This window comes from Vicugna pacos, chromosome 16 (assembly GCF_048564905.1).
Source record: "Vicugna pacos chromosome 16, VicPac4, whole genome shotgun sequence".
NCBI classification, from domain to species: Eukaryota; Metazoa; Chordata; class Mammalia; order Artiodactyla; family Camelidae; genus Vicugna; species Vicugna pacos.
In genome coordinates, this window is record NC_133002.1 from 48,070,193 (window position 1) to 48,093,743 (window position 23,551).

Here is a 23,551-nt window from a genome sequence, read left to right on the forward strand (position 1 = left end):
ACCCCTCAAGGAGGAGAAAGTGACCCGGCTCCGCGGGCAGGAAATGCAACTGGCCGCTGGTGTCAGTTGCAGGAAATGCAAAGGCAGCAGGAGGTCCCGATACCGATCTGATCCCTGACAAAAGACTCAAATGACACTCGGATCTGTCCCCCGGCGCCGCCCGCAGCCAGACCTTCGAGCTTCCGCGGACCCTTCTGCGCGCCTCTCGGACACCCGGGAAGCGACCTCCCGCGGCAGGGTTGAGTGGCCGGCCCGCTCGTGGGCTCGGGAGGCTGGGAGGGTTTGCATTTCCCAACCCCCTCCACGACCCTCGGATCCTGTCCTGCCCGAACGAAGCTTCTGGAAACATCCCTGTGCTTTCTACTATCGCTTCCTCACGGGCCCAAGTCCCAGGAGGTCACGGTTCTCCGAGAGAAAAGGAGCCACCCATTAATACCCACGCCAACCCGGCACCACGTGAACGCCCCCGTCAAAGCCCCAGCTCCCTAAACCTGGCTGGGGCGGGGGGCCGCAGCGGTCCCGGACGCAGAGGGTCCAACGTGCCGTGTCCCCCCAAGTTCCCACTGTGTCCGGGGCGCGGGCTTTGCCCAAGTTTGCTGGGCGATGCCCTTCCCGGAGCCCGACTCGTGGGCCGGGCGGGAGGGGCGCGTGATTGACAGGCTGAACTACAGACTCATCTCTTACCTTAGGCCGCGGGCGCTGATTGGCTGCTCGCTGACATCCTCAAACCCGGCTGCTCCGCGCTGGGCTCGGGAGGGGGGTAGCTGCGGGTGGAGGTGCGCTTCTGACAAGCTCGAAAGTCATTTCCAATCTCAAGTGGACTTTGTTCCAACTATTGGGGGCGTCGCTCCCCCTCTTCATGGTCGCGGGCAAACTTCCTCCTCGGCGCCGCTTCTAATGGAGCCCCACCTGCTCGGGCTGCTCCTCGGCCTCCTGCTCTGTGGCACCAGGGTCCTCGCCGGCTACCCAATTTGGTGGTAAGACTCTCCTCTAATCTGCCCGCTGCCCGATTTCTCCGCGGAGCCCCTGGGAGGTGGGGGGCGCCAGCTGGGGGTGGTCTGCGACAGGGCTGGGGCTCCTTTCTTCTTATCTCCCTCCAGCCCCCCACTCGCCCACCCCCTGGATTTTCTGCTGGTGTCGCCTTCAGAATCCAACTCCTGGCTTCTCTGATAATCACCATTTTCCCTGCTACTCGCTGCAGAGGCTGGAGGACTTTCCCCGTCTCAGAAGGTCTCTTATTCTTAGATCCTAACCCTCCATCCGTCCCAATCTGGGGGCCCTGAAGACCCTCCATTTGCTTGCAGTTGGGTTTCTGGAAATCTAACGATGTCCCTGGGGCCCAGCCACTCCTCTTCTCCATTTTGGGGTCTTCATGGGCAAAATCATCCTGTTCCTTCATTGCCACCCCCACCTCCGCCAGCGCCTCCATCAAGAGATTTCCCCACAATAACCCCACTTTGCCTTCATATTTTAGACCCCAATGGCTTCGGGGATCCCCGGGGCAGGGGAGGGATTTCATCAGATTCTCCCCACTCTGCTCTAGATTAATCTTGAGCCTCAGAAGTGAATGTGGTATTTGCTGATCCGAGATGCCATTGAATTCAGATTTAATTCATTTCTTGCTTGTCCATCCTGGCAAAAGCGGGCCTTCTTGAAAATGTAGTTGTTTGGGAGGGGGTGGGTTTGTTCTTTGACCAAAAACCCAATTCTCCATGTCAAATTCGTTCCTTTTGGAAAACCGAGGACCGAGGAGAAAGAGAGAGAGGGAGAGGAGGATTCCGTCCCTGAGAAATGCGGATACAAAAGACATTTTTAGTAAATAAGGCTGGGAAACCAGGCGCGGTGTTTTTGGGGGGTTGCATGTGTATAGGGGAACTGGCCGTGGAATAAACAGCCCTTTGGGAGCCCCAGTTCCAGGGAGTCCCCTTGTTTTCCAAGCGGCCTCATCGCCACCCGGCAGGTCCCAGAGGCCAGAGGGGAAAGACACACTGAAACCAGTTCTCTAAATTACACCCCGCCTCTCCTCAGTCTCCAGCCCCCTGCATTCCGGAAAACTTTAATTAAAGAATCTTCCCCTCCTGGATGTAGGAGAGCCTGGGCCTGGGGGGGTGGGAGGTGAGGAGGAAGAATTTGGGATCTGTGAGTAAGCAGAGGGACTGTGGCCCTGGGATGAAAGTCAGAGAGGAGTGCCACCAGGATGCCATGCCACCTGCCTGTCCCCCTTTCCCTGCCTTGCCACCCCCTGCCCAGCCTGAGATAGGGGGAGCAGAGCCAGGAGATTTGGGGGCCACACCCCGAGTCTGCCTCCAGCTGTTTGGGGGTGGTAAGGTTTGTGTCTGGATGTCTGGGGCCAGGATTGGGGCAGGAGCAAGGCATGGCCAGGGGTTTCTGTTTAGAGGGTGCTGAGAGTTGCTTCCAGGACAGACACCCAAGGGGGAAGTCTTTCTTCTGCCCAGACCATCCTTCCCGTGGCGGCAGGCTGGTCTGAGGCCTCCTGTACATAAAGAAGTCCACAGGGCGCCTGGGGCTGCCAGGGGTTCCAGGTTGGGGGCTTTGCTGGTTGGGGGGATGGCTGCTGCAGAAACCAGTCCTGCCTTACCCACCCTTCCTCACCCTCTTCCCATCCCTGGGCCAAGGCCATGCTGTTCTTTGCTTTCTCAGGGAGCTTGGGGTGGGAATGGGGGTGGGAAGAGAAGGCTGGGAGCCCTATAGGCAGCAGGAAGCCAGGGGGAAAGCCCAGGTCCCCCAGCCTATGAACCAGATGAGGGCACTTCCTGGCAGTGCTGGTGGGGAGTGGGTGGGAGGTCTGGTGTGTAATGGTGTATTGGGGAACATCTAGATAGGGACCACCCAGTGGGAAGATGCTGAAGAGATCTGGAAAGCCAGGACGTTGGCCCTCATGTAATATTGGACACATGGTTTGTCTGGAGGTTTGGGGGACAGGGATGCTGCTTTGTCCGAGCACAGGTGTGTGTGTGTGTGTGTGTGTTAGGTATGTGACCCTAAGGAGTGTCATCTGTATACTAGTATGCCTCTGTGTGTAGGAGTGTCTGTGCTGCAATTGGGTGATGTGGATGTGAACTTGTGTGAGATGTGCTTGGGGGATCCGTGGCTTGTGACAAGGTGTGCTGTGTCTCTGCATACGAGTGTCAGCAAGTGGCTGATTCTATGTGTGTGTATGTATGTGTGTGACAGAGAAAGTCTAGAAGTATCTATGCCCACATAGAGGTCAGCACCTGTGTCTGCTTATGATGCTGCATGGCTGTGATCATGACGGGGCACGTGAGTGTTGTGTGTGTGTGTTTGTGTCTGTGTGTGCGCGTGTGTGCACATGCCTTCATGACAGTAAAAGGGGAAAGCCCCACAGATGGCTTTGTGAATGGATATTATAGCTCATGGCCATGACCTGATTGTGCTTGTAAGTATGAGTGTGGGGGCTGTGTCTGGGTCTGCCTGAGACCCTGTCCTCAAGTGCCAGTGACCATGGCTGGGCCCACGGCTATGGATATGTTTGCAGACATATGACCTATAAGTGTGAGTGACAACCCAAGCTTGGGTGCTTGGTGGGGTTCATGGTCCTGGAGGGACAGTCCAGCAGGAGACAGAGTTCTACCGAGGAAGTTGCAAGGGGCACAGCGAACTGAGACCCCCGGGCCGGGCAGGGTAGGGCAGGGGTGAGGGTGTGGAGCCTTCCTTGGCACCAGCTCATCCTGTCTGAGGACTGTGGTCACCAGCCCTCCCCTCCTTTCCCATCTTGTCTTAGAGCTTGGGTGATGGGTGAGTCACGTTCTCAGGGCTGGGGCAAGGGCCAGGGCTGGGACAGGGACAGTAGAGTAGACAGGCCTCAGATTCCTGTTTCTACTCTGCCTCCGGGGCAGCCAGATTCCAGTCCTTCAGCCCATCACTGCCTGTCCTCCTTGGCCCACCCAGCTCACACATTCCCCAGGAGGGACTTCAAGGGGAAATCGTTCAGCTAGGATTTCTGCCTGTGCCACCCCTCAAGGGAGGCACCCCACCCCCCAGCATCCTGCACTGCTCAGGCCCCAGCCCTGAGAGAAGGTACACCAGAAGGCCGAGCTACAAGGGGCCTCAGACAGCCTCATGGGAGAAAGAGACATGCTCCAGGGCCTTGCAGCCAGGTATTGGCGGAGCTGGGACAGGGAGCCGTGGCAGCAGCACTGATTTCTATAATTCTTCTTGTCAGTCCCAGTTAGCGCTCGGTGGAGGAACTTGTCTTTCTTCTCCTTCTTGGGGGGAAAATGAACGATCTTATTAGGGCGCAGCCTAGTGCCTGCTGCATTCCAGAGGCAGAGGCACTGATGGAAGGGGCCTGTGCTGGGGGTCAGAGTGCACCCTGCCCCTGTGTGTCACACCCTCTGGGCCTCTGTTTCCTCACCTTTCAATCAGGAATCTCCAGCCTGCCCTGCTTCACAGTTGGGGTGAAAGTGCTCAGCAGAAGTCAAGTGCAGTGAGCTGGGAAAAAAGAACATCTGAGTTCTCTCTCCACCATCCTGGGACCCATTTTCCCACTCAAGTGCCTACCCTAAGTCCTGCCTCAGTTTCCCCATCCGTCAGATGTCCCTCTGCCTCCCCTACCCACTCCCACCTCCACCCGCCTTTCGGAGGCTTGTGAACATGTTCAGTCAAACCCCGTGGGGGTCAGCGGGCTGGGCCCAGGGAGGCACCTGGAGACTGCGGGGGAGGAAGGCCCCCAGGCCAGGTGTTAACACTTGTAACAGGCAGGAATTACAGCTGGCTCGGCTGGGACTGGCAAGGAGCTGAGCCGGCTGGAGGCTGTTGATCCCACAGACAGACAGACAGACAGATGGTCAGATACCAGATCGGATGGATGGCCAGGCTTTAACCGGGTGGTCTCCCTTCCAGGGCAGGCCTTACCCTGGGGGGATGCAGCGGGGAAATTAATCCAGGTCTCTTGGAAATGAGTTAACAGCCCTCCTGCCCACCCCACCCCCACTGCGGGCGGGGCTTGCTGTCCAAAGGGAGCAAAGTTGGTTGCTGATCTGTGTTCTTCCCATGGGACCACATTTTGCTTTAAAACAAACAAACAAACAAACAGAAAAACCTCAGGTCAAATATTATTATAATACTAGGAGCCTGGAGCTGAGTTCTGTTCTTGGAAGAAATTGCGTTAATATATGGGGGGAAGTTATAAGGGAAAGGGTAGCAGTCGGGGAAAGTTCTAGAATCTCAGAGCATTTTATCAACAGCTCCGGGCCAAGAGGTGAGCGATGTGTAGCATCTGGGCCCTGAGCATCACCCCCACCCCGGTTATCCTGAGGGCCTCTGGTCTGGGAAGGGTCTGGGACAGCTGCTTGGTGGGAAGAACTTTTGCGGGAGGCCAAAGGAGGCAGGAGCTGGACTGTGGTGCCAAGTCCTTTAGCGAGCACTCTCCTCTCCCTCCCTGAGCTTTCCCAGTGGCAAACTCAGCCAGACCCTGCCAGCACCCACACTTTCTGGCATCTGGATGCTTGCTTAATCACTGGTGAGGGTGGAGAAACTGAGGCAGACAAAGAGGGCTCTTGTGGAAATCCCCAAAGAACAGACTCAGCCAAGCAAGCAGAACTTACTGCTGATAAAGCTGAATGGTACTTGGACAGATGCAGGACTGAGAAGGTGGCGGAAGGGAGTTGTGATCTTGGGGTTTTCTCTAGACTTTGAATAAGTCTCTCCTGGGTCTGGGCAGGAGACAAGGAGCCTGGGATGTGGGCAGGAGAGGTGTTTCTTCTCAGAGGAGGATGTAGCCAACAGATCCTTCCAGGCAGAGTGGGAAAAAGGAAGACCTTTCTGGCCTCAGAGTGCAGCCAGCCCAGGGGTTGAGCAGGACTTAATCTTCCAGCCTTTTCCTTCTACACTGCCATGAGCCACGGAATCCTCCTAAAGCCACCAGGGAGGGAAAGGACATTCTCTACCAACTATTCCTTGCTGGAGGAGGAGGTAAGCCTCATCCCTCCCTCAAAGGCCAGGGCCATCCTGATAGTACATCTATACATTCATGTTACTTGTGTGCCAGGAAGTGGGTAGAGCTGGAATGGAGAGCTCTATGTCTAAGCCTCTGCCTCTCTCTGGGCTTCGTTTTTTTCTTGCCCACCTTGAGGGATCCCTTCTGCCTGTCAGTGTCTACAGGGCTATGACAGGGGCCTGATTCACGGCTGTGAAGCCTGGAGCTCCAGGTGGCACCAGTGCCTCTGCCTAGAAGAGCCTGCCTCCCCTGCCCTTCCCAGGCCCATTCAGACAGTCAGCGCCTGCCTAGGGCAGCCCAGCCCTTTCCTTCTGCAGCCCCATCTGACCTAAATCCCAAAGCTGACTCCTCTACTGCTGCCAAGCCTGCCTGCCTGCACCTCCAAATCTCATTTTCCCCAAACACTCATGTTCCTCTGGAGCCAGCCTGCCTGTGTTCATGTTTGTGTATTACCTCTCTGAGCCTCAGTTTCCCCCTCTGTAAAATGAGAACAGGGACTGCTTCTACATCATAGGGTTATTGTGAAGATTAAATGAGTGAAATGAGAGTAAAGCTCTCCAGCTAATGCCTGGTCTATCGGAAATACTATATACGTGTTATTTTCTCCCCCTGCCTGCAAGCTTCTGGATCAAAACTCGCCTCTTTCAAGAAGTCCTCCCAGGTTGGCCCCACCTGGCTCTGTTTTCTCCTTATCTTCAGATCCAACTTGCCCCATTATACGTGGTACTGGTGACCACGAGCCTGTTAGCTTTATTCTTAACTTGAGGAAGCTGGGCCAGGCTAACATAAGCTCAGCTCGTTGCCTGCCCAGCAAGCAAAGGGTGAGTAGAGAGGGCACTGTAGTCTCCCCTAACCATCCTTCCACCCCACAGTTTGCTGGACTCTTGCAGCCACTGCCATTTTCTTCCAAGAACTGGAGCCACCTTGGGCTGAGCGAGGGAGGGATGGGGGAGGCAGATTCACAGTAGTGGGGAGTGGGGAGTGGGGAGTGGGGGGAGTGGCAGTGGGGCCGCCTGGAGCAGCCTGAACAGAAGTTACTCCTCCAGGAGCTGAGAGATGATTCAGAAGGTGATTTATAGACGGAAGGCAGAAAGCTTGGCTCCTGGCAGAGGCCTGCTGCTTAATTACATTCTTTGGGGGGTGGAGATATACACGGGGAGGCAGCAGGGGAGGGCCTTCCTCCCCCTCCCCCTCCGGGCCTTGTCCCTGTAGCTGCCCCAACACCGAGCAAGGTCCCTCTCTCTCTGTGCTGCCTGGGGGAATTCCCTGTTCTCGGGGAGCAGGAAGAGCTTCTTGGATTGGAAAAAAGGGACAGTCTCCCATCTCCGGAGACTCCTTCAGGGGAGTCTGAGATGCAGAGGGCCTGGGAAAGATCACACGGTCTCCTCCCTGCTCCTGGGCAGGTGAATAGCGAACCCACTGGCAGAGGGTTTTTAGACTCCTCCTGTGGGTGAAACCCCACACTTTCCTTCTAGTGCCCTATCCCACTGCTGCTTCTAGGTCCTTCCTTCAAGTTCACTCCTTTTCTGTTGTTTGATTCTCAGTGGGTCATAGGCTAGGGGCCAGGGACCTGGCTGTGTGCTCAGAGGTTGAAACTCAGTTCTTCAGCATCAGGCAAACCTGCGATCCATGGCACAGTGGCCACCTTAGATCCAGAAGGTTCTCCAGGCAGGGGCAGCCTCGTATTAGAGGGAGAGAAACTTTCCTATCCTCACTTTAAACTAATGTTTCAGGGAGTCACCACAATTCAATGCTAAAGCTAAAATCACGTCTGTGCCGTTGACAAGCAGCCCCTGTTCCATCAGTTACTTGCCAGGGTGACGTCTGGATTCCCTCTGTGAAGGCTGACCCGCAGGGCAACCAGCCTGACATCCCTTGACTGCCTCTCAGTCCCCACGCAGCCTCCGTCACAGCTTTCTAACCCCATACTCCACCTCCAGCTCTTGAGGCTGGGAAGGTGTGACGGGACAGGGGTCGGGAAGCCCAGGCCCATGCAGCCTACTTATGTTTGCAGCTTGGTGTGTACAGCCGGCAGCAGTTGGCAGGGGTCAGGATGGGGACACTAGACAGCTCTCTGGTTCCCCCTGAGGCGGGCCTTCTCAAAATGGCCTCATTATGTGTGTGGAGTGGATTCCAGAAGTGTCAGGCACACCCATACATCTAGGGGAGGTATGTTTGGAGACAAGAGGGGGCAGTATGGAGTGCTGGGAGGTTTCTCGGCAGCGAGCTAGGGACCTGAGACCTGGGCCTTCCGCTCGTTATGGTGTGATGTTTGGCAGGTCCCTTCACTGTTCTGGGCCTCAATAAACAGGTGAGTCAGACAAGCTGCTGGCCTTGGACTTCCAGCTATTCAGATGATCTCTGTCTGTTTGGTGAGGGGGAGAAGTCACTGAGGGCTGACCTCAGGGCTGGGTGGCGAATGCTGAGCACAAAATTTTACACTCAAACACTGTGAGATCATGGATGAGTCCCCCCAGGCCTCAGTTTTCTCATCTTCAAAATGGGCCACAACAACACAACCCCTTGCCCTGCCTACCTGGGGGGCTGTTAAGAGTTTCAGGAGGAATCATCCTTATGAAAGGCCTTGAGAAGCAGAAAGTTCTTTCCAGACAAGTGTTCTATCATTGCTGGTCCTACCAGAAAAGAGGTCAAAGTGTGCTCAGGATGGACCCAGTGGGACTTTGAGTCTCAGCTTGAGGACTTGTATTGACAATAGAGGAGGAAGGAATAGGACCCAGACAGGGGAGTTCTCAGCTCCTTCCTGTGGGGGTCTCAAGGCTCAGTGGGGATCACGGAGGGGAAGGAGCAGAGGTTGGAGGCTAAGTGGTCACAAGGGTACCCAGGTTCACCGTTCACAAGCCCTCCCAGGCTAGTGCAGAGGTGGCAGGCCTGACTGGGCTCAGCCAGCCACAGAGCAGGATCCCCAAGCAGGGACACAGTAGTGAGGGCGTAGGTAGAGGTGAGGAGGGTAAGGGTGAAGGGCCAGGAGCTAGAAGAGGCTCTTCTGAGGGCTGAGGTTGTCAGGAAATCCTAATCACCTGAATAGGGAGTAGCAAACTGGGAGACCATTCACTGAAGCTAGGCTGGAAAAACAGGAAGGACCCAGTTTGTGTGTGTGTGCATGTGTGTGTGTGTGCACGTGTGTGCATGTGTGTGTGTTGGGGGTGGTGAGGGGGATGGGAGCAACAGGACCAAGCGCCCTGCCCCTGGGCACAGAGTCCCACTTATCTGCCAGAGCCAGCTGGGCCAGCGAGGAAAACCAATCTCTCCTTGCAGGGCCCATTAGGAATGCAAATAGGGGCTGTGGCAGTGGGACTGAGCCAGCATGCTGCATCCTGTCCAGCTCTTCACCACTTATCTTCCTGACCTGGCTTTCTGAGGGTGTCTCTCCCAGCTCTAAAACCTCCCATGGCTCCCCACTTCTTGTCTGGCACCGAGGCACCCTAGGATTGGCTTCTACTCACATCAGTTGTACCTTCCAGAGTCCCCCATGAGCCTCCCCAACATCCGTCTGTGCCTGTTCATTGAAACACTGGACTACTGACCTCTGTGCCTATTTATGGAAATACGTTGCTACCTCCCCGTTCCCCTCCCCACACTCAACTGCTGAAATTCCATTTTGTCTTTGAGACCCAGATCAAAACCCTCTTCCTTTGGGAAGCCCTCCTAGATTCCCAAGCCACTGCCCTCCAAGCAGGGACTATGTCATCACTCCCTTCCCTTTCCCCACTGGGACAGCCATCCCGCGCATTCCCACTGTCTTCCACCCTGGGCTACGGGGGTCTGATGCTCCTCTACTAGACTACAGGTGCATTTTAGTCACCTTGTGCTCGCCTTCCCCGGTGCCCAGCATACGCTGGGGGTCAGTAAACACAAACTCTGTGCTATGTGTAATAAGTACACTCTGTAAAGGCACATGGACAAAGAGGTTTCTAACAGTGCCAGTTGTACATGTGAATCAGTGTCATAAGCCGACTAAGGAACGGAATGAATTAAAACCTTGTCCCTTGGAGTGACCTGGGGCTCGGAGCATGTTGTTTCTGTTGACTTTGAAAGGGCAGCTAAATCTGGTTCCCATTGCTCAGCTCAGATCCCGTGTGGCTAACAGTCCTGAGCTTCGGGGGTGCTCAAGGGAATCTAATCTGAGTAAATTGCCGTCCCAGAAGCTGAGGTGAGCATTGGCTCCATGGTCTCAGTTCCCCTGGGATTATTTTTTTCCACCCCAGCTCCACTCGCAAATATTTCCTTTCGGTGTCCTATTTCTTCCCATGCAGACACCAGTTCACATTATATGCGTAGGTGTCTGAGTCTTTAGTGTAAAAATCCCATTTGGTGGGATTATTCCCCCATCCAGGAATGGGTCAGTATGTTTGTTGATGGTATATATGCACCAGTTCCTATGCACACATCATGATTTGGAAGGAAACTTTGCCCATTTTACAAGTGAGGACCCAGATCACGAAGCCTGTGCTCTGAACCCATGACCTGTTGGGCCCAAACCTTTTTCCTTCTACCACTATTTAGACTCAAAAGTGGACTTCTTACATGGGCAAGAATCTACTCATTCGTATTCTACCTTGGTCCCCAAAGGATGGCTTTGAGTCAAGATATACGTGACCTTCAGCTTGAAAGCTGCTGCTTTGGGTTTATTTCTGAACCTCTGGGAGGTCTCTTCTTTGGGGATATGTGCAAGTCACTAGCATGCTTTCCACATGTACAAAGCTACCCATGTGACTGTTTTGTTGCCTGGGTAGGGGTGGAGGGAGGGTAGTGGCCTTGGGCAAATCCTGGGCCTTCGTTTTCTCACCCATGAAACAGGGAAGAGATAGGGTAATGGCCTTTCACATTACGTCCAGCTACAAGATTTATCATTTTACTTAGTCCTTTATGCTCCTTTGCACCTGGTTCCCATCCTACACATACCAGAAAACAATTGGACAGAATTCTCTTTCTTGCCTAAACCAATTCTTGTGTTAGTATCTTTGATACAGATGAGTTTTTACTTGTCATTTACAATATAATATTCACCTTGACTTCTCTCTGAGGCACTAGCGTGATTTCTCCTTTCAGTTAAAGTGTGTTTCCCTTTATGTCCTGGCTGTTAGAAAACCCAGAGTCAAACATGAGCTCCATCCTTGCATCTGTATCAACCTTGACTTGGCATATTTGTCTTCTGCTTCACCTCGAGCCTGACTTTCTGTTTTCAGTTTGTTACGCAATCCCATGTGTTTTGTGTTATAAGCTCCTTGAGGGCAAATGCTGTCTCCCACCCACTGTCTTCTCCGAGCCTGGCAAGTACATAGTACATGCTCAATAAATATTTGTTGTCTTTGGCATGAGCATTTGCTGTCAGCCACTTCAAGTCCTTTCTGGCAGGAGGCAAGACACATATACATTTTTTCAAAAGTCTTGTTAGATGGGGAGTTGGTCCTGACCAGACAGTTTTGGGTCGCAAGAATGCCAATCAGTTTCTGTTTCTTTATCGTCAGTATTTACCCCCAAGTCTACAAAAGCCTTGTCTTTGCGGAAGTCACCCTCTTTTCTTTTCACCATGATCTGCTTCATTCTTCTTCTTTTTTAAAAAACTTGTTTTTGATGGGGTGGGTAATTAGGCTTTAAAGTTTTCATTTATTTATTTTTTAATGGAGGTACTGAGGGTTGAACCCAGGGCCTCATGCATGCCAAGCACACACAGTACCACTGAGCCACACCCTCCCCACTGCTTCACTTTTAACTTGAAGTTGGTGCACAATTTTCCTCTTGGGAAGCTCTCTCGTTTCTGGCCAGTGGTTGTGTTTTGTTTTCCTCCTCCCCTGGCGGGACCTTCAGATCTGGCTCCTCCCCGCTTCCCTTGCCCTGGAAGCCAGCCAGTGCTGTTGCTGCCATTCTGCAGGTGCCGGAATGCCCTGGTAGCTTCCACCCTATCTCTCCAGCTAGGCTGCTCCTGTCTCCCCCCAGCCACTGTGAGAACTGCTGTCCCTGTGGGCACAGGTGGGAAGGTGGACGGAGGCCGGGCCCAAGGTCACGCACGATGAGCACCAGGGTCCCTCACTGCCAGCCTGGCCCTTCCCATTAGCAAAACCCTAGAGGGGCCCTGTCTTGACCAGGGAGATGCCAAGCCCCCATTTGCGGGATGGAGCCTCAGGAAGGGACAGAGACCGACTAGTGAGGGAGGTCAGGCTGGTGTCCTCTCAGCCTCTCACCTCCTCTCTGTGCCCCTGGAGACCACCCTCTTCAGCCCCTAGACTTCAGGAAGGAGAATGGCCAACCACAGGCTGAGTGCTCCTCCATGTTAACTGAAGCTTCTGCAGGAGAGATTCTGGAGCCTTCCTTAGCTATCAGTAAGGATGGAGTCTATGACCTCAGCACTCTCCTTGAAGCTCACACAGTCCCATGAGGTTGGTATCTTCATCCCCATTTTATCTGTGGGAAAATCCCGGCTTACAGAGCCCCCAGGCAAGGAGCTGGGAGCTAGTCGGGGAGGCAGAATTTAATGGCCAGCTAATAAATCATCCGATTCGGTGCTTGCTGAGGAACCCTAGCACACACAGTAACTCATCCTCCCAAGGGCTTCGGGGGCAGATGATCTTCTTATCCTCATTTTACACATGTGGAAACTGAGGCCCCAAGGAAGCTACTCCGTTGCCCAAGGCTTCATGGCTGGTGAACCCCAGAGCTCCAACCACAGCACAAACCATCTGAAGCCAGGCACGCCTGGCTTCACAGCCCTTTCAGTGACACCACATCTTGACAGCCAGGAAGTTCCTCCTTAGGTCAGACCGCAGTCTTTCCTGACTTAGGCCAAACCCATATTCTCTCATTTGGTCTTTGGGGGTCGTGAGCATTGTGGTAGATTTTCAGCTTGCACTTAAGGACCAGGGTGCATTGCTCACTGAGTCTTCCTTTTTCCAGAACAATCCCTCCCAGATGACCCAGTCTCCTACACACATTTAACCACCTTGTTCTCCCTCTTCTCTCTTCTTTTTGCAAATGCTGTGACCCACAGCACTGCCGTTAGACCAGGGCAAACGGGTCCTGTCAGGCCCTTCAATTTAGAGGGTTTGACACTGGTGTCTTAAGGCTGCAGCCCTCCCTGCAGGGCAAGGAATCTGGGGTCCAAGGGATCTTACCCACAATTCCTCACCCCTAGCCATACTCTGGGTACTCAGAAGTATTCCCAAGGCACCCCAAAGTGCCTGGCTCAGGTGGCTGTGAGTCCGCTCCTGGGCTGTGCAGGCCTCTGCCTGGGATTCGTCCCATCAGGGCAGGCTGCGCAGCTGGTGCATGTGCCCCTGGGGCCAAGAGGCAGGCAAGGGGAGGGAGGCCTTGTGCAGGGCCTGGGGATGGGGCTTGGAGGTTCAGTTGGGGTGTTCAGTATGGAATGGAGCAGGGATGAGCAGGCTGTGGCTGCGGGCTTGGGGCTGGCTCTCTCCATGTCACTTTTCTAGCTCAAAAGGCCATGGAGAACCTAGGCTTCCAGGAGGTGAATCACGGTATTTTACCAAGATAAGCTGATGGGATGCTTTTTAAATTTATGATTGAAGTATACCTACAGGAAAGTACATAAATGGTAAGTGTACCCTCACTGAGGTGGATAGAATATATTTTATTTAACAATTTGTTAACCTGACATGTAAACTTCTGTTATTGGGCACATGGAGGATGAGGGTTCCTTTAGGACTCTCACCACAGGCCCTGTAAATGTTCCAGCCAGGCCTGGAGACTTGGATGGGAAGCAGGGTTTCCTGGGGTCTGACGAGCACAGGATCTGGAAGAAGGCTTGCTTTCTCCATCTTTGCATCACCTTACAACCCTGCCTTAGTAGGTGGACTTCCTTCTACGTCGGCAGCACTCCTAGCTCACGCGCAGTCTGTGGTCAGCTCAACCTGCAAGTCCCTTTTGTTAAACTGGGACCTTGTCTTACCCATTCTTGGCCTCAAAGGACCTTCCTTCGTGTTTGGTTGGTTTTGTCATTTTCAAACGGCCCAGCAGAAGAGCATTCAGCCAGCAGCACACCGACTGTGATATTCCACCCTCCTTAGCCCGTGAAAAACCAAGTGACAGAGCCCCTTCCTAACTGTTCCCCCTAAGGCATCTCCTATCCCCACATTCTTACCCTATGACCTGCTTTCACTTGCCCAGGTAAGAGTGGAGACTTTAGGGGACAGCAGTCCTGGGCTCTAGATGGTTCTGCCTTTAATATCCGGGTGACCTGAACCTCTCTGAGCCTCCGTTTTCTCTCTGAAAGTGAGATTTATTGTGAGGAGTCAAGGCGATAACACAAGTGAGACTTAGCACAGTGTCTGCTGCCCACACTTCGCCATCACCCTCACTTTACTGTTTGGCGTGTTCTTATACCACCTCACTTCTCCAGGCCTTTGCACTTGCCCCTGCCTTCTTCAGAATGACTTCTGTGAACTCCATTTTGTTCTCCAAAGCACAGTCCAGGCAGCATCTTCTCTGTGCCGCCTTCCCTCACATCTGGCTTCAGCTCGGCCCCGTCTGGGTGTTCTATTTCATTGATTAGACTGTGAGCATCCTGCAGGCAGGACCCAGTCCCCATCACTTGTGCACCCACATCACCAAGGACAGCACAGGGCATACGGTGTGTCCTCTAAGACAGGTCATAGGATGAAATGACACTGTTGAGAGTCACCTGCCTGTCGCAGACTTACTCTGCAGCTCCAGCTAGATTCCCGTTGCCTCTGCGAGGCCCTCCCAGCTAGAGCTGGGGCATCTGTCACTAGTTACCTCTCCATGTGCATCTCTCTTGTCTTCCCAACTAGAGGCTCAGCCCCTGGCGGGCAGGACCCTGCTTTATGTGCCTTCACATCCCTGTGAGCCTCATATGTCACCCTGGATACTGCAGGAATGCAGCTGGTAATGCTGTGGGTGGGTTGGTTGGCCGGTGCACCAGGCTTCTTCCCAGGCAAGCTCGAGCCCAGCCTTACCGGGTTCCCGTTCTCTGGGACTGCTTTTCCCCTTATTCTGTGATTTCCCAGAGGGTCCAGTTCTGAGCTTCCAGCCTCTGTGCCAGAAGGCAGTGTGGTGTTCCAGAAAGAGGAGTCTAACCGGCCTTGGTGTGAATTTCAGACATGCTACTTAATAGCTCTGGAACTTTGAGCACTTAAAAAAAAAACTCTGAAACTTAATTTGTTCATCTATAAAATGGGGTTAAAATTTCCTTTCTCAGGGCAGTTGTGAGGAGGAAATGAAATAACACTCAAGAACTGAGTTTAGGGCAAAGATGTATTGAATGAATTAAGGATGCTCTGTAGGTCATTCCAACGTAGCAAGGGTCATAAAATATTCTATCCCAGACTGGGATTCTTTGGAAAAGAAAGATCTGAATTCCTCAGGGAATGCCACACACTTAACATTGGTTTGTTCCAATGCATTAACCTGTTTGAAGAAAGAAGTGGATGACAAGCACGTGGCAGAACTGTGACTCAGTGGACCCGAGGCAATGTAGACTGTGGCCTGACCTTGTGTTCTGCTGTTCTTTTCATCCAAAATAATCACAAAGGCCTCCAGATTTCAGGAAGGGAAGGGCAAATCAAATGTGGTGGCTGTTGGAGTTTTTACTGGGGTTCCAAAGCCTGGTCTGTGTAAGTTTAATACTGCCCTAGTTAATGGCTAGACAGTGGCCATTTCAGCCGTGCTCAGCACAGTAAGTTTGGTTGGGGCACCAGGAGGCCTGGGTTGGATGCAGGTGGACCCAGGGATGGCAGTCATTGTGCACAACCAACAGTTACTGTGCACAGTCAGCCTTCAGGGGAGAGGGGCTTCTGGACCATAGGAAGGGACATGAGGAAACTGAGGCACAGAGAGTTCATGTAATGCTTTTTGTTCCTAAAAACATTTTTGATTGCAAACTGATAAAAAATATTCTTTTTATTATGTAATGCTCGACACACACGAGAGAGCAAATATACCATAAATACAGGATACAATAACAAGATGAAAATCTGGGCCTTGCCACACCCCTGAAGAACCAGAAGATGATCAAGGTCATTGCATCCATCTGTGGGCTCCTCCTTGCCCCATCCCCTTATCTCCCCCCCCACCAGAAATGATCATATCTGGAATTTTGCATATTTATTCCATCACTTTAAAAGAATGGTTTTCCCAGCTTAGAATGCCCAAACAATATATTTTTTATTTTGTTTATTTTTAAGCATTATAAAAATGATGTTGTATTATATGCCTTCTTTTCTGTGATTTGATTTTTTTCCCTCTGTGTTATGTTTCTCAGTTTCAAATTACGTTATTGGATATTGCTGGAGATCCTTCATTTTCACAGTTGTATGGTAGTCTATCATCAGAACAGACCACAGTTTGCCTATTCCATCTCCTCTCAGTGTCTTGAGGTACACGTGACGGGGAGTAGCTCATGGGGGTACCTACCTAGGAATGGAACTTTGGGGCTGCAGGACGTGTGAAAGTTCTGCTTTGCAGGTTGATGCTACACTAAATGACAGCTCTGAATGGGATTTTGAAAGTTTGTGTCGACACATAAAATGTGCATTTGGAAGAACAATGCCTGTGTCTGGTGGATGTGGGGTCAACATCCTCCCTGACCTCAAGCTCCTCACATTGTCTGCCCGAGGGCCAGAGAGCACCACTAGCCATTTGGTGACGAGGGCAAAAGTAGCTAACGGAGCCCCAGCCTTCTCTTCCTTGACTCATCTCTTCACCTCCACCATCTTCCTCTTCTGCTCTTAGAGGGCACTCTCACTGCCTGTGAACCCCTGCCCAATATCAGGACATAATGCCACTCTTCCCCGGAGTCCCCATCCCATCAGCCCCACAGGACCCAGGGCGTATTTCCCTCCTGGCTCTCTCCCTCCCTTCTGTCCCCATGGGCCACCCTGCCTGAGTTACAGCAATAACATCTCTCAGGTGCCACTTCAGGGAAGACCAGAAGGTGACTTCTTCCCCCAAGTCTTTATCCAAACACTGGGACTCCCTCCTTCTGAAAAAAAGCCATGAGCTCCTCAACACACATCAGAAACCAGATAACGCTGCTGTCACCTGCTGGCATCTCTGTCTGCACTGGTCCTCACCCATCCTCCCTTCCTGCCCTGGAGCAAAACTCTATTTCCTCTGTCCTCCACTATAAAGATAAACCAAAAAGCTCTTTTTTTATCACTCCTCCATCTGGCCATGACCTTCCTGGAAGTCTAACTTCCACCCTCTCTCCCAGCTCTTCCAAACACATTTTGGGCCAGAGTAGGAAGTTGCAAACTGTGCTTCTTACATCAGTGTCTCATAATCCTGCTAAGAAGAGATTTTGGAGTCAAGCTTGTGGAGTGTCACATGTTAATTCCAGCCTCTTGGTGTTTATGGTGCTTATTAGCATATTAGCATCTTATTAGCATATTAGCATCACAGAAAGGCCTGCAGGAATGATTCTTGTTTTCACTTGTTTAGTCTGTTTTCCAAAAATATTTAATCTCTCAAGTAAAAACTACTACTTATTTGGAAAATGTGATCTAGAAGATTCTCCTGCCCCTTTCATATATCAGTTTGTCTTTGTGGTCTTATTCTTCTCAGCAATTGGGCTGTGATTCCTCTGACTTTTAAAAACCATCCTGAATCATCCTATTCAGTCCAGAGCACCCATCCCAGAGGATCTTGGGTTGAATGAATGAATGAATGAATGAAGCGATCAGCCAATCAGCTGGTCATTCAGCTCTCTCCCCTTTCCTGTGAGGCTGGCAGGAACCAGGCCCAGATGGTCTTTGTACCCCAGGGACAAGGGTCTCTCTGGTCAGTGTCAGACCCCTGCCACAGTGTTTCTACACAGCCTAACCCCGTCACCCCTGGTAGAATGCAGCACTCTCTTATAATTTTCTTTTTAGGTTTCTGTCTCCCTGTGAGCCTGGGAGACTCTGCAGGGCAGGGAGCATGCCACATTCACCTCTCTGTATTCCCACAAGCAGGTGCTCAGTCCTCACCTGCTGAATGATGGCTCTCTCCTCTGACTCCTTCCAGAGAGCCAGTGGAGCACTGTGGTTAAGCCTGCAGGCTCTGGAGCCAGACTGGATATGCCCCAAACTACCCAGGTAACCTCAGGCAAATTAGTTAACCTTTGCACTTCAGTTTCCCTACCCAATGGGGGTGAAGAGAACAGTACCTTCCTTACGGGGTCATTGAGAGGATTAAATGAGGTAATATAGCAAAGCACACGTGACTGCATGAAACAGTGCCTGGCCTGGAGAATGGCCTCAGTATGTGTTAGCACACATAACAACAGCAACAACCACCTACTGTGTCAGGGATTGTGATCAGGGCTTTCCCTACATCCTTCCAATGACTCCTCCCTCCAGCCTCTTTCAAGTAGGTGATGTTTACATTTTTCTGATTAGGAACTAAGTCCTCTCAAGGGGACACGAAAGTGGTGGTAGCCGTGGGACTAGGACTCAGATCAGCCAGATCAGCCCGTGGGAGGCGGTGCTGCTCCCCACTCGGCGACTGGGCAGCTTCTCTGCTCTTTTCGCCTATGTCACCGAGGAGAACTTGATCTATTCTCTATCCTTTACAATTAGATGTAAACCCATAGCAGGGTTGGGGTTTACGTGCACGCATGCGCATAACGGAGAGCACGCAAGCGAGAATGAATTACTGGAGAGGCCTGTGGGTTGCCAGTACCTTTGTGGTATACCCAGAAGACCAAGATATGAGGCAGGACTTTGAGAATATGAAACTGAAAGAAAAAAAAAATCACCGTGAGTCAGCAATACTGCGGAACAGGCCGAGAGATTCTGGAATTCAGCTTGGTACCACGGCCTACAGCACCTTGCCCAGAGAGCTATGTGTGAGCCTGGAAAGTGTCTGCAGGCGGGACACCTGGGGTCGCTTCTACCCAGGTAGGTTACCCAGGTGAAAGAAAGATTCCTGAGGGTTAGCAGCTGAGGATTAGGGGTGGTTAGAAAGGGGCATGGGGATTTGGGGGAGCGCATCTCTGACTTTTGAGATGAACACGCTGGAATCCCTTTCCCCATGTGTCAGCGGGCCTTCTCAGACCCTGGAGGCTGACTCCATTCCTCCCCAGAAGTCACGGGTTTAACTGTCTTCTTTCCCTGCTGGCCACTGCTTTATTCTAGCGCCATCTGCGGTCTGGTCACACAACAGAAGTGAAATGTGGGGACCTTGGGAGAGGAGCTGAAGGTGGTGATGTGAAGGTATGAGGTTTAAGAAGCTGTCTTGGTTGTGGAGCAGAGAAGGTTGGAGGCTTCATTCCAGGCAGGTGAGCAGCCTCAGCCTCCGCACCTGAGGACAGGCCAAAATGGTGACTGGAGGGATGGAGGTGTGGTGAGTGGGGAAGATGTCCCGTCAGGTGTCATGAGGCAAAGGCACCCACAAGTAGAAGCAGCCAGTGAATCTGGCAGAGATGGTGAGAGGAGAGGGTGCTGAGATCTCTCCAGCCTAGAAAGAGGAGGGAATTTCCAGGAATCCCTAGACTGATTGGGATAGCAAAAGCTTGGCTAGCATGAATCTGGTAAGATGTCAACTTTTAGATTTGTATCCTCTCCATGTGGTGCAGTGTGTTCTGTGATCAGAGGAGAATCTGAATTCCATAGAGGTTTGAAAGAACCCCTTCCCACGGTTGGCTGGATTCTCTGGCTGCTCAGCCACGCAGGATCAGAGCGAACACCCCCATTGGGGCTATGGAGCCACTGGGTGTGAATGCTGGGTCCTGCCGCTTCCTGTGGGGGTTGTTTTGTGCCAGATTACTCCTAGCATTCCTTCCAGCTCTGAGGGGCTCCTTTCCCCCAGGTGCCAGCCCCACGTAGGGCCTGGGCCCCTTTCAGGCCCATAGGTAGTCCCACTTCACTGCCTCTAGGATCTAAACTCATTCACTGGCGCCTCAGGTTCTGGCCTCTCTCTTGGCTCCTTGGGATTTGGTGTTTGAGTCACACAATGTCCCAGAAATGCCCTTCCTTTTCTTTGTCTCTTATAAAGATCCAACTCAGAGCATAGCCCTTCGAGGTCTTACAGATTATCTGAGCCATCCTGCTCTGTGTCCTCCTTCACTTTGTCTCCCTGTCTCCCCCAGGAGGGTCTGTGAGCTGGTTGGTTCTCTGTTCCCGTGCATTTGGCCTGCCCATTCAATTATACCCTCCTCCAAGTTGAGGATCATGACACTGTCTTGTGCCCAGCCCATGTGGAGCGCACAGTGGGTGCTGAATAAATGCATTCTGCTCGAATGAACTGCTTACCACCAGCAGGTGGGACCTAGACAGGGTAGCAAAATAGCAACAGTACAGGATTTGGGGTCAGAAAGACAGGGGTCAAACCCCACCACTTACTGACTTATGGTCCCATGTCTGATCCTCAGTGTCCTCATTTGTAAAGAGACAATATTTACCTCCCAGGGCTGTTGAGAGGATTCACTGAAATGCCACTGATGCTTTGCAAACTGGAAGGTGCTAGAATGTGTGTCATCTACCCTGACCTCTCTTGGAAGAAGCCCTGAACTCATGCGCCCTGTTTCACATGCAAATTCCTCCAGCCCTCCCCACCTGCCCCAAGGAGGCCCTGAGTGTGGGTCTAGCCTTGTCTGAGAAACAGAGTAGTAAACCTCAAATGTGGAAGATCCATGACAACATTCAAAAGAAAAGAGATCAGTAGGTGGAGGCTGCAGGATTTGAATTCACGGGGCTGTAAATCCAGAGAGCAACCTGAGTAGCAGGACAGACCTGAGTGTTCTCTCCGCCTCAGCCTGCCATCAGCATGTTCCGTACAGACCTTGTCCTAATAAATATCTCACCTCATTTTTTTATTGGCCATCTCAGCACCACCATTTCCTAACTGTGTGACCCCAGACAAGTCACTTAGCCTCTCTGAACCCATGTCATCACATGTTAAATGGGGATAATAATAACCTCACAGGCTTCTTTGGTAAATTGAAAGATATATTATTCTATGTAAGTGCTTTACATGGTTTCTGGCACTAGTCAGGGCTTAATAAATGTTAGCTATTATTAGTAATAATAATAACCATTCTAAGTGCCCTAGTAAATTGAGGGAACCTTCACTACCTTACCTTCACGGTTCAGTAAGCTACTTCCTCATGACCTTATTAACCACTCTACCCAAATAAATACACTCACATTATCTTATGCACCATTGGCTATGTACGTGTAAAAGCCTTCCCCTTTATTTCACTTACAGCTCTGTGTGTCCCCATTACCGTAGCCCCCTCTGTGTTTTGTGGGCACCTCCTCCTGTCTGTGGTACTCAGACCTTCTCATAGCCAGGTGATTCCTGTGGGAACCTTACCTGGAGCTATAGGCTTTGATATTTTGCCCCTCCTGCTGAACACACATCTTATTTGTAGAGAAATTGGTAAGTTTTATTTTTCACTTTAAATGTTTGCTGTGTGTGTGAGAGAGATTTTATCTTTTCTGTCCAAACTGTATTTCCCTCAGAAGAAACATTTTTGTAATGGATGTGACTAGAACCCAGGACAGAAAATATAGAGACGCCCTGTGGCACCAGCACTCGTCGGGGGGGGGGGGTACCTGGTCTGGTGGGACAACGGTGTGTGCAGTGAACAGAAGAGAGGGAGTGGGAAATGAGGACAGAGCGAGAGGAGGTGGGTGGGCAGGAGGGCTTCACCATGGACACGTCGGGGGAAGAAAGCATTTCCAGTGAGAGATGAGTGGGGTACTTGAAATCCTAGACAAAAACAAAGTAGCTGAGGGCAAGAACCGAGAAAGATGGGGAAGAAACTAGGAGAAAGGACTTGGTACCTTGACCCCCAAGAGTGGTGGCATCCTGCATTTCTGCAGAGAGAATTTCCACTTACTCACAAACATATACCACCCCACTGCAAGGCTAAGAAAAGTAAGTTGGAAATCAGGAAGAGGAGAACATACGGGCAGAAAAACCAATGGATACAGGACGGAAGGCGTGGGCAGGGGACTATCAGGTTAGGCTGTAGGAGGATATGATTTCTTTTGAAATACACTTTCTACCTTTTTTCCAGTGCATGTTAGCATGTGTTTTGTAATGCACCTACAATATGAGCAGGTGGCTGGCTGGCACGTGATTTAGACCTAAGTGTGTGTAAATGGAGGGGCATGCCCAAACACTTTTTACTGATGTGTTGCTGGATCAAAAAAGTTTTGCTTCTGTGGCGGTAAAGATGGAGGTTTGTTGAAAGGCCAGGAGAGAGATGAGGGCTACCTCATAAGAGGAAGTGGACAAGCTGTGGTTGGAAAGGATGGATTGGTGCCGGGAGCAAGAGGAGGTGAGGCCTCTGGGATGGCAGAGGACTGATGAGGCCCCCACCCCGTCCCCCTGTGACCATGGGCAGGTTCTGAGCCTTATCTGTGACTGAGGACACTGTTTCTCCATCTTGCCTCCTCCTCTTGTAATGGAGGAAGGGAGGCCACCACAGAGAAGAACCCAGACCAATTAAATCCGTGTTCTGGGAATGTAGCCTGGCATCAGTAGCTTTAAGCTTCCCTGGGGCCATTTGCAGCCCGAGTTGAGAACCAATGACCCGCCCTTCTGCGTGCTGGAACGTTTAGAGGTCCTGCAGGGTCTGCAGTGGACCCGAATACAGCTCCTAATAAGTGCTGAGTAGACGCTTGCAAAATTCGGGCGCCTGCGGCGAGGAGGCCCTTGAGAAGAAGGGACGGGGTAGAGAGGTGGGGCAGTGAATGCAAAGACCCTGCAGAGGGATTGGAGGCTGGACTCCGGGCTGATGAATTTGGAGGGGCGCAGAGGACGATGTTGAGGCTCGCTCGGGCTGCCTCGCCTGCGGATGGGGATGGGGCCGGGAGGGAGGGGCAGCCACCGCTTTGAACTTGCGTGGAGCCTCCCTAAACAGGAGGGGGGCGGAAAGTCCAGGTGCCTGCAGGGCTTTTTTTTCACCTGCGCGTGCTCAGCGCCGTGGGGGGACCCAGCGCATGGAAGCGATCCTGGGAATGCGGGGGAAATACCCGCCTTGAAAGGCAGGGAGCGGACGGTGCCCTGAGCGCCGAGCGACTACGCAGCGCCGCGCGGCCGGCCGGCCCCGCCACCAGCTCCAGCTGTAGCTCTTGCCCCGGGCGCACCTGCCGCTACCCCGCCGGTCTCAGCCCAGCGGGTCCGAGCCTGGTCCACCCTCCGTGCTCCTGCGAGCAAAGGCAGGGTGCGAACCCTGCGTGGGTTGTGTCCAGAAGTCCCCACCAGGTGGTTGGAGTTTATGTTCCTCCTAGGTTTTATTATGAAAAATGTTAATCAAGAAAACGGGAAAAACAATACAAAGAGCACGCATATGCACGCCTCCTACTTCAGCTGTTTTACATTGTGCCCTAATTGCTACTCCCTTCCTTCTCTCTCCTCCCTCCCCACCCGCCACACAGTTTGGTTTCATTCAAAGTAAGTTATAGTCATGACTCTTCACCCCTGCCTTTCCAAAATGTAAGGATGACCCATATGACCACATACAATTGTCATACTTAAAAAATTGTTAATGATGACTAACGACTTAGATTTCCTCAGTTATCCTCAAAATGCCTGCATGGCTAGGATTTTCAAACCAAGTTCCAGTTATTTGATTGTTATGTCTCA

The 23,551-nt window shown here is 52.1% G+C and overlaps 1 protein-coding gene across 2 annotated transcripts in view; it reads left to right on the forward strand.

The window, feature by feature from the left end:
- Positions 1-717: 717 nt before the first annotated feature.
- The window catches only part of WNT3 (Wnt family member 3), a 46,258-nt gene continuing 23,424 nt past the window's right edge, over positions 718-23,551 (forward strand). Inside the window, exon 1 of one of the 2 annotated variants that reach the window (XM_031685555.2) lies at positions 718-977. In XM_031685555.2, coding sequence (XP_031541415.1) covers positions 898-977 — 80 coding nt within the window. In that variant the 5' untranslated portion in view covers positions 718-897. The remainder of the gene's footprint in view (positions 978-23,551) is intronic. The other variant, XM_006199259.3, reaches the window with a different exon arrangement.